The following is an 11,472-nucleotide window of genomic DNA, read 5'->3' as shown; positions in this document are numbered from 1 at the left end:
TGTGTGTGTATATATGTATATACATGTATGTGTGTGTATATACACACATATGTATGTATGTATATATGTGTATATATGTATAGTGTATATATATATATATATATATATATATATATATATATATATATATGTGTGTGTGTGTGTGTGTGTGTGTGTGTGTGTAGACTGCATACCTTGATCATTTGGCAAATACATCCAACTCCCTGCTTATTTCCATATTGAATTAGGTCTGGGGACTGTAGTCAGTTGTCTGTTGCACAAAACAACAAGGAACAGGATAAGTAAACGTTGGACATTTTCATGGCACTCAAAACCTTTTGATTTAACTGACCTGTCACTTCATGGCCCTCAGGAAAACATGCCCCTCAGAAGACGTCTGCGTTTAATTGAAAAACTAAATGAAAAGTGTTGCCTACAGAGTTATGACTCATTGTTTGAAATACCGCACATCTGCTGAATAATCGCGTGGAGACTAGAAGTGCGTCAACGAAATTTCGCGCTGTTATGGATTTATGAACACAATTTCAAGCCGATTGCGTTTCATCCTCGTTTAACCCTCTCAGAAGAGTGTTTCGTACACAGACGAGTTGCGCCCCCGAGTTGCGACGTTCTCGGTTACCTGCTCAACATCTGATGGGTTCCACATTACACACAAGATGTGTCAACACTTAAACAGATTGCGAGATTAAACGGTGAAGGAAATTGAGAGGTGAGAGCGGAAGGATACGGCGCAAAATTGATATTTCTTCTTTACTCTACCCCCTTTCCCTCTTTCTTAATGCGCCGCCCTGTCTTTGTGTTAATTTGCTGCTTCAGTGAGACGCTACATCGAAAGCACGATGTCTAATAACTTCAGCCGCCTTCACGCAAAAACACATCAGAGTCTCACGCTCAGGTGCCACTCAAATTATTAAAAATAACCTCCACTACCATGCGTCCCTAAATCATAGAATTTACCAGACACGCAAGACAGGGTCGTGAAGCTTTCCCTTCCTGTCTTGCGGGTCAAACTGATGAGAGAGTCGTGGCGCTCTCCCGCGCTTCAACTTACAGGTTGTTTTGCTCACGTTGGCATCCCGGTGTCTTCACGACACGAACGCAGGGGTGACTTTAGATACGGTAAACTCTTCAGTGCCGCATTTTTAGGTGGGAAATGAATCAGCAGAATTGGGATACTTTCAAGAAACCCAGACAATACCCAATCCCCCCCGCCCCAAATAGCGATTCGTGTAGTATTTGGGCGGGTTTTGCTGTGAAAACCTGGCAACCCTGATCAGCGGTGAAATATTTTTTTACTAGTCTACCTCTGATTTCGTGAATTACATTTAAAGTGACCCCCTGCCTTTTTTTTTCCATTAAGTTAAGCGCCCTATAGCCAACGTAAAAATAATGACAGCGTCGCGTTGAGTCTGTCGTCATGAAATGACGTATGACTGTCATTACCAATCAAAATGCGTGTTTATTTAAACGCAATGTATGGGCTTTTTACACCGATCTCATGGTGCATATTTTGCTAGATAATTCATATGAATGATCACACCTAGACCTACCCCTCACAGAAACAGGGCACAATTATGACTTATAGTGCACATATTTTATGAGCACGTGTGTTCTCTGAACCTATGATCGCGTTATCTCATGATCACGTGACATGATTACATATCATTGTACATTACAATGCACTACTGAGCTACACAAAACCTGAAATACAATGCAGATAAGAGTACAAATTTGTGTTCTCCTGTGCCATGTGCTTTGTGTTGCCTACCTTCAGTTCCTGTTAATTGCATCATTGTGTTCAGGTGTGTCTTATTAGTTTAGTCAATTCCTGTGTGTATTTAAGTTCCAGTTTACTTCTGTTTTATCATCGGTTCTCATCTTTATTGCGTGTAGTTTGGTGTCCTGTTTTCCTCGTTGAGTGCGCTCTCTCGCAAACCACACCGTGACCACGATATGGGTGCAATTGTAGTACACAGTCTACCTATACAGGCATATGGGTTGAAGGACAGATTTATTTCAGCTAGGTCTATTGTTATTTCCTCAGCCAAAAGGCTTCGCGTGTTACATAGCCTATATTTTACATGAACTTGGTATCAAGCTAGGATGGAAGCTTTTTCTGACATGAAGAAGAAAAAAAGATAATTGCAACTTTTTCTCTCACAATTTAGACTTAATATCAGAATTGCAAGACTTTGAAATTGCCTTCAATTAAATTTTCAATTTACTGCAATATCTTGCAGTTCTGACCCCCCCTCACAATTTTTATATCCTACAATTCCAAGTGTATATTTCACAATTCAGAGTTTTCCTCACAATTGTGAGTTTATATCCCGCAATTCAGACTTTTATGTTCACAATTGCAAGTTTCTCAGAATTCTAATGTTTTTTTCCCAGTTGCGAGTTTATATTGCAAGATTTTCCCCCTCAAAATAGTGGGATGTAATTCGCAATTACAATCTCTTAAATAACAATAATTATTCAAATTTGCCTAGTTGTGAACCTTAAGACCCAAGGCTTTTCTTTTGACTCCTGACTTCTGTAAATGCGGAGATAAAAAGAGTGACATTTTCCTCACATACGCGGATTGCTGAAAGTGAAATGAACGTGATCTGTCATATCACCAAAGTTTGCGAAATGCATCTTCTACTCTTTCATCAGCACTCCACCGTAGAAGTTATTCAAGGATGACATTTTAATGTCAATAAACATCTGACGATTATTATTTTGAACAAATACAGAAGGTATTTGGAACACAGGGGTGACTTTATATGACATTTGCTTCACCAAACATGTTTGTTTGCGAATGTGCATGTCATTAAAGCTTAGCAAACAGTCTCAATTAATATGAGTGTATATTTATGTGTTATATTGTGTGCATCAACATGTTTAGTATTTGGCTGGAAACGCTAATGCTCTATGTACTACAGGTTAATATGTTTAAAAATACCAGTATATTTAATTTAAAATGTATTAAAGAATTAATCTCTCATCATTTTCTCACCCATATTCTATTAAAAGAAATGCACAAATCGTTTCTTTTTATAAAAGCTGCAAAAATGACAACAAAAGCACCATTAAAGAACCATAAAGTTATAATTTGTGCAATAAATACCAAGCAATTTTAATTGTTTAAAGTTAAAATTAAACATTAATGAACAAATGGTTTGTTCAAACACAGCTATATAGCAAAGAAAAAATACTTGCAATAAATATAGTTGGAGGTCAGGGGTTTTTTTTAAACTCAATGCAACTACAGTATAACATTGGCCTTGAAATATCTAAAAAAAAAAAAAAAAAACAAAAAAAAAAAAATGCAACCTTTCCTCTCCTGTTATATTTATGATTATGTTACATACGTTATGCAATATCATCCTTTCCTAATTCAATGCTTAATTTTAAATTTGATATATTCTTGATGCTTCTTAATTATCAATCACCATGAGTATGCACATAAATCATTTTTAACAGCATAATGCGTAAGGACCATCAACCCCCTCATTGTCCTTTGGCTGCTTCTTTGTTTCTGCTTTATTGTTACCCTTTAATTAATAAATTAATTAATGAACCAATGACTCGTGGGTGTGGGCGGCGCCTCCCACTGTGTGAACGAGCACACATCGTTAATCAGGGCCATTCTATTAACCGGGTCAAGCAGGGTCATGCTCAAACAATTACAGCTTGATTAAGAGATGTTCATCAGCAAATCCCACCTGAAGACAAGCTACGACTCAGACCGAACCAGTCTCCAAAACCTCCAACAGGTGGATGTGCTGTTGGATTTGGAGTGTGAGGTTTGCAGAAATTTTCCTTTTGAGACTCGGTTGAATAGATGTTCTCTTTCAAAGAGTTCCTTCAACTTTCATTCAATCTGAAGATAATGTCACAGCCGCCCTGAGATTGGCCTTCTGGTTCCTTTGGGCTGACAAAAGAAAAAGCTGCAGTAAGGGTTCATGGGTAATTACAGAACTCCCTAAGCTAACCGTAGGAAGGATAGCATATAAAGACGGCGAGGAGAGCTTAGCGCCGCCGACTCTATGAAAAGACGGTAGAGCTGCAAGATAAGAGGAAAAACAAGACCTTGGAGTCAAAAGTGAAATCGAAAGAGAAGACCTCATTTGAATTTATCTGCTTTCCAACAAAAGGAAGAACTGACCAACGTTGGAAGCATAAATGTGTTTTTAATTAATTTACACAGATTGGATCTTACTGTGGTACGGATGACATGGTGCACTGAAAAGCGCTGTATGCGTAGCTGCTCAGTGCTGTTAATGTAAAAAAGCATTTATTAAACAAAACAAATACTGAATGAACTATACTCACCTAAAGTAGGGGTCGAAATGAGACAATAATTTTTTTGCAACATCACTTTTCTTTAAAACTTTCAAGCATACACAAACACATTATCTTCAGTAAATCTGCCTGAAGCATATGGTTTAGCATTTATATTTATAATATATAATATATTTATATAACACTTTTATCCAAAATCATGAGCAATTGCTCGAACTACAGGAATACTAATACTTTTCTGTGTAGATTACCGCCATGGTAATCATGATTATTTTTTGTAATAATGGTATATATATTCAGAATTGTGCAATAAAACCCCAATTACGAGTTATAAAGTCAAAATTCCAGCAATACTGGCTTTTTTTCTCAGAATTAAACTCAAAATTGTGAGTTACTGTACATCCTCTTTTGGTCAAACCTCCTTATTCAATGTGAATTCACAGGTCTGAATTAATGCACCAAAAAAGCAAACAACATTCGTACAGTTAACGTTCACAACCTTTAATGATGACCATAAACGAATGGAAATGAATGCAGTGCAAAGTCTGGTGCGAAATCAACAATGCGATTGCAGTTGCACGCGAGAAACAAGCCTAAACGCTGTGTGTTTTGATTACTTTGCACTTTATAAAATCGTAAATGCAAGCACATTACAAGACAGAAACTCAAACCAGAAGTTTAAAAAGAGAATAATTACTTTGTCTTGACATGCAATCCAGCGAAACGGCAGTTTCAGCAGAACCAGAGGAGACGGATATGGGTCATTGTGCTGCGGTTGACAGTAATCAAAGACAGGAATTAGTTTCCCAGTTAAACGATAAGAAGAGAGGACCATTAACAGCGAGGAAGTGACAAAACGGGGGTTGATGAGGAAGAGCGGCTCAAAGCGTGTGAGAGAGAGAGGAGAGAAGGGATGGGGGTGAAATGCTAATTTTCGGTGTCTGTTCCGAGCAGCTGGCTTTGGTATGGATGACATGAATGATGAATTGTGCTGTACCGGTACCACCAGCCTCTCTGCTTCCATTCCTCATTACTGTGTGTGAGAGAGAATACAAAGAGAGGGGGGGAAAACAGCAACAGCAGCCAGGGATGTTTCCTTTAATTAACCCACATACCAGCACATCTCCTACAACCACAAATGGCAACACACACACACTCGTGTATTTATCCGCTGCAGTCATGGGTTCAAATGCAGCACAGGCACAATGAAATCAAACACTAAACGTCTCACGCTCCATACACACAATTAAAAGTCAATAGTCAAGCGTGAGCTCATATCTTATCGCTATGAGGATCAGCGATAAAACGGTGCAGACGGGGTGTTAATATTGCAAGTGTAGAAGGCAATCATTTCCCCAAATAAATGGGGGAAAAGGGGAAAATGCGTTTAGGCGAAGCAGGTGAAAAATGAGAAGGAAAAAGCCATGAAATTGGGAGAGAGGGAAAAAGTTGCTTTGCTGGCGAAATAAAAGGGCTAGTCATTATTTTTCTGCCTTGCAGGCTTACGGGACGCAGCAGTCTGTGTGTGTGTAGTTTACTCAAAGGGTCAGAGTAAATGAAAACACAAGCCTGGTTATGGGATAAGCACAAACACAATCATTTTTCAGTGAACGCAACAGCTCTGTACTACACAAGTCTGCTTCTTTTCCTTCTCGGCTGCTTTTTCGTTCTGAACCCAAGCAATACCCACGGAAGAATACAAACTGCACTTTTAAAAATAAAGGCCATTGGCGGTTTCCCGAAGAACTTTTATCATGAATGAAACCGTTCCATTGCACAAAAGGTAGTTTAGATTATTAAATTGATCTTCAGACTAAGAATAAAAAGGTTCTTTCAGGTACTGTTTTGCTGGAAGGTTCTTTGGGGAGCCAGAAATGCAATGCAAAGAATAAGTAAAATTCACTTTGAAATGTATCAACGGCTGAAGTGCAAATGACAGAATATCACCCTCACTGTTGTGTTTAGGTTCTACATATGACAAAAAAATAATATGGGTTCGTAATTACTTGAGTGTGAGTAAATGATTTAGATCTTTGATAAGGTACTTGAATATTACAAATAAATGGAATCTGTTTTTGCCAACTTCATGTAATGATGTGACATTTGACATCTGTACTACATTGTTAAATACAGGAAACACCATGTTCTCGTACCCCAAAAATTAAGTCTAGTCAGCTGAATGTCAGGTTTGCATGAGTTACACTTAGAATTTAGTGGATTTGGCAGGAACGGATGGGTCATTTGTAATCTCATTCATCAGACCTCTGATCTAACCGCTTCAAAGACACATCCATCTGTCTGAACGACTCCAGGTTAATACTATGAATGTGCCAAAAAGAGAAGAATTGGGAATAATTATAAAACCCTTTTTTCCATAGACATATAGAAGAAAACCTAGAGATTTCGTTCAAAAACCCAAAGTTGTCATAGTACATACAGTGAACTACATTTCTGTATAGTACGGATGAAAAGGGGGGCAGAATGTGTCATTAAAAAAACAGTATGTGTCCTATCTATGGAAAGGATTGATGACTTTTGTCGCTGTTTCTGTATTTATCATCCTTTTGTAGCCTTTCTGTTGAGAAAGCAGCAGGAGGTTGCGCATACAAATGATAAAAAATGATCTGAGCGTCTCGAATTCAGCCGATTCAGCCCGTGAAAACAAAGCCTCTGTGTGAAACGCGGTAAGTGAGTGCAGGAAATCGAGGAAAAAACACGCCACAGACCTTGATGCATTTTTCACAATATACCTTTATTATCTTAATAAATACAAAAAAACAACAACACTGTGATGTTTAAAGAAACAAGTATTAAAAAAGACACTAAAATGCATTAGACATTAGAAATATCAATATTAATTTTGGTATGTTCTGTAAGTGACATCTTTGTCTTATGGACATTTAGTGTACCGGCACGTTTTCAGATGGAAGAGAAAGGAATGGAAATCCACTGTCGACAGGGCCAAAAAGGAAAAGAGAGAGCATTGCAATCCATCAGGTACAAGGGGTGGAGAAACGTTTCAATAGCGAACATGGAATGAACTCTCTTACGTGAGGATGCATATGAATATATACATTTATATACACCCACATCAACACCACCAATATAGATGTAAAATCACCTGAGATACTCGTTCGCACCTCATTATTCCAAACAGCTGGACACTAGCGTTGAAATGATGTGAATTCTGAGAGAAAGACACGGGACGGCACGTCAGCCCGGTTTGGGAGAGCTCTCCTCAGTAACGTTGTACAAAAACGAAGACGGAAATAACGAAAGAAAACAGTCATTTCACCAGTTACTCCTGAAGATTCCACAGTAAAAAATATCCTTTGAGCAGCCTTTTGTACATTTTGTTTTTATAATATATTTATATATGTAAAATTTCATCAAGCAAAAAGAACCAACTGGACTGTTCGGTAAACGTACTGGATGCATTGGCCAAAGACAGTGGAAACGTTTTCTGGAGGTCTGATTGATGTTGTACAGCACACAGCAAGGACGTGAAAAAATCGTACGACTGCTATGCCTTAGCGATCGTGTGAGAGATATTGCCGTATTTTTGCAAAGTCGAATGCACAATGTTATTGGCTTTAGCTCGATAGTCATTTTGAGACTTCCGCACGTGATTACAGGACGACTATTTGAATCAAGATACCAATGAATGTGGATTTATTTATGGATCTCAGTGATTCAGTGCCCTGCATAGGTAAAGGAGAACTCGAAAACAAGGCTTTGGGACATTGTCAGAAATACAAAAAACAAGATACATTAAGTGCTCAACAAAAATGTTAAATTAAGTTACCTGAATTGATTCTCCACTCGTGATTTGAGACGTACGCAGAATCTCAAGACAAGCACGGGAATTGATGTCTACAAGACCTCTAGAGTAAGGCAGAAGCCTTACGGGAAGGCAGGGGTATTGTAGTCTTGTTCATATGGCTTTTAAATTACTCACTTTTCAAGTGCTTGTCGTCAAATTTTAAGTGGAGATCAAAAAATTAAAAAGCCCAATTGAACTTGGTGTCAATTAATTTTGCTATGCTCAGATGGATCAAATTAAAGACTAAATGCAAAACAAAAGCTAGTGGCAAAAAAAGTGAGCAGGGGAAGAGGCAGAGTTGGTACCTGTAGTCCAGTGTAGTTCAAAGATCTGGCCTAAATATGTTCTAATTGGACCAAGTGGACTAGATTGCGTAATATTGACTAGTCGGGGCAGCTGGACGTGTTGAAAATAGAACCATCTAGGATAAATTTCCCTGCAAACTGTTTCCCAACCCAACTGTGACTATTTTCAGCATGGAGAGGGTCCGGTTCCTCTCGCAGGAACCCCACTGCCGAAAGTTCGTAACTCGTTTCGTCAGAACTGTAAGTCTTTCCGCCGGCATAGGTGCAGGCATATCTTAATATATCTCTGTACACGGTTATATATTTTCTTATCTCTAGTTACAGTACAGAAACTCCCCTTCACATTTCCTTTCCTCCAATTCTTCATGTCAGCAGGAGCTATGGTTTTGTGCTTATCACCAAAATTGCAGTGCAAAAGAAAATAATTAATTATAATAATTATTATAATGACAACAATTAATTCATGAGAAGTATTAACAAATGATGGATGACAACATAATTTCTATGGCACCACAGCCCATCAATTCACATATCGTACAAACGACCAACAGCGTAAGAGGGAGGAGAGCGCAGAAACAGAACTCGGCTTGCATAGCAATGCAATAACAATAATGTCATTTTCAATCTCCGATGTCAAGAATATATTTACAGGAAACTCGATTTCCTTTTCGCAAGTTCACCAAAGCTGGGCGACTCAGATCTCGGGCCTTCCATTTTTTTTTTTTTTTTTTTGTCCTCAACATTTTTCTTTTTTTCTGTGAATGAATAGTTTAAGGAGGAAGGTGAGGGATGTTGCGAATCTTGTGGGTTGCATGTCCATCTTTACATCACATTTACAGTTTGTCCTTTTCATATTTTTTTTCTTTTTTTTTTCCTTCTTCCTTCTGACACTTCACGAGTCCATTGCACCAGGCAGGTGAGGCATTTCCAGAACAGATAAAGGCATTCTTCAGTTTCCATCAAAAAGGCTCACTCTGAAATCAATGCAAAGGTAAAATGTCAGTCAGTTAGTTCTTTATGCAGCTCTAGAAAAGGTAAACCATCAACACTTGACTGGGGAACTTATATATAATATCAAGGTTCCAAACTTAGTGAAGCTGTAAGAGAATAACCTGCTCAGACTCACATAACTCTCCAGAGTACTGCGCGTTGGTCCCCATGTAGCTGCTTTCGCCCTGCTCCGCGGTGGAGCGCTGGTGCTGTCCCCTTGTCCCTTCACCTTTACGAGGACCCGTTGACCCTTTAGAGGAGGCTGTCCCAGAAGAGCTGTGGCCTCCGGGAGATGGGAATGACGGTTTGTTGTATGGCAATATGGCCTCTTCTGAAAGCAGACAAATATCCAAACCCATACATTTAGTGTCAAATAAAAAATCTTTTTTAGCTTTTCCAGTCCAACATTTCTTTCTGATTAATACTGAGATGACCAGCTCTTGCCAGCTTTGACCAAACCTATTCATTAGAAATATGCTCCAATAGCTAAACGAATCTCCACACCAAAGTTTAAGATGAAAATGAAGACATATGAGACCAAACCATACGGCTTGCCCAACCCACAACCCCCTCTGTGTCGCGCCAGATCCAGGCCTGGTTCTTTATGCTTCGTTTGGGCTTGAAACCCAGAATGGTGGATCCTAATGATCAGACAGGCACAGATGGAGCTCAGCTTCATTGCAACGTGTGTGTGTATACAGTGAAAAATGAGGGCTGGAACGATTAGGGTACATCTGTGCAACTAAGTGTGCCTCCTGTCTGCTGGTTCCTGGAGAAGGCCGGTGTTGGCCATGGAAAAGCTCACTAAGAGGGGGAGACAAGGCAATCTGTTTGCTCCAGGTTGGCCTCCTTACAGCAGGGACCATAAATGAATGCCAAGGGTCCACAGCTGGTGCTGTCAAACATCTGCCTCTGATGACCACAATAGCAAACTAATATTTTACAGACCTGCTCGGCTGAATTAAGAGCATGTTTACTGTACCACGCTGATTAACTCATGTGGACATATAAGATCAGGTTGAGGTCTTTCGTGAAAATATATTTTTACCATCAAAACACCAATAAGGCATTTCTGAATTCCACGAACCTGCTAAGGTTAGAGCTGGTTTGGAGCGGGACTAGTTGCTAAACTATTCAAATTCTGAAAGCCAGTTGACCAAAAAGGCCTTATGGACAAGCTGATTGACCATGGAGTTCAGGGGTGTCCATTACTGTTCTGTCTACCTAGACATTTCTGGCTATCTTGAAGATCTTGATTGGTTTAGATGTGTTAGTTAGAGTTGGAGCTGAATACAGGACCATATCTTTTCAGAAGCAGGACTGGACAGTTTGAATATGCTGGTTTAAATTTTTGGAAACTGGCTAACAATGGATCTCTTTTTGGACAACTTACTAACTTACTAGCATCCCCTGCTTTCAACCAGTACTTCAAAACAATGCTTCAAAAGTGGTTTCTCATGTATTAGTAAATTTAAGTTATCAACATGTCATCAAAAATCAGTGGTCCTACCTGAAACAGGACCATTTTTCTGTCCTCTTCTGCTCTCCTCTCCTCTCTCTATGGATCCCAGTCTGTCCTGGGCTTGTTGGTGGCGCTCCAGTGAGGTTCGGGCCTGCCGGTCCAAGGAACTCTTCATCTCCTCCAGGCCCATCATGGGTTGCCTCTCCAAGGAGGAAGCCTTGCGGTCAGAGGGGTTGGGCATGTTCCTTGCCCCCTGGACACGAGCTGTCTGGCAGGGTGGAGGCTCTGGTGGTGGAGGCAGATCTGGGAAAGAAGCAGGTAGAGCCATTTGAATTCAAACAATAGGAACAGCACTTCCATTTATGTACACTGAGCATTTATCATTCTTTGACAGTAGGTGTCTTTTGTATCTACATAAATGCCCTCAAAAGGGTAATATTGATTTCACTCTGTTTGATAATTTATTATAATGTCTTGGATATTAGCTATTGCTACATGCATTTGCTTATGACCCCATCTATCTCCTTTAAACAATGCTGACTTCAACATTAATTCAATAAAACATACAAAAGAGATCTGCCATCTACTGGTTTCTGGCCTTC

At 39.4% G+C, this 11,472-nt stretch overlaps 1 protein-coding gene and 1 long non-coding RNA gene across 13 annotated transcripts in view; both read right to left on the bottom strand.

Annotated features, from left to right (window-relative positions):
* Positions 1–1,443, bottom strand: part of LOC122359263 — a 5,085-nt gene extending 3,642 nt beyond the window's left edge. The window contains exons 1-3 of one of the 2 annotated variants that reach the window (XR_006252695.1): positions 1,052–1,443; positions 332–376; positions 174–250 (exon numbers count right to left, since the gene is read on the bottom strand). This is a non-coding gene — a long non-coding RNA (uncharacterized LOC122359263). The other variant, XR_006252696.1, reaches the window with a different exon arrangement.
* A 5,578-nt stretch (positions 1,444–7,021) lies between these two features.
* Positions 7,022–11,472, bottom strand: part of robo2 (roundabout, axon guidance receptor, homolog 2 (Drosophila)) — a 366,772-nt gene continuing 362,321 nt past the window's right edge. For all 11 annotated transcript variants that reach the window (XM_043259047.1, XM_043259054.1, XM_043259051.1 and 8 more), the window contains 3 exons: positions 10,919–11,173; positions 9,545–9,739; positions 7,022–9,392 (listed from right to left, as the gene is read on the bottom strand). In XM_043259047.1, coding sequence (XP_043114982.1) covers positions 9,391–9,392; positions 9,545–9,739; positions 10,919–11,173 — 452 coding nt within the window. In that variant the 3' untranslated portion in view covers positions 7,022–9,390. The remainder of the gene's footprint in view (positions 9,393–9,544; positions 9,740–10,918; positions 11,174–11,472) is intronic.

Source organism: Puntigrus tetrazona, chromosome 15 (genome assembly GCF_018831695.1).
Source record: "Puntigrus tetrazona isolate hp1 chromosome 15, ASM1883169v1, whole genome shotgun sequence".
Classification (NCBI taxonomy): domain Eukaryota; kingdom Metazoa; phylum Chordata; class Actinopteri; order Cypriniformes; family Cyprinidae; genus Puntigrus; species Puntigrus tetrazona.
The sequence above is the reverse complement of the archived record's forward strand: the minus strand, read 5'-3'. Positions and strand labels throughout refer to the sequence as shown.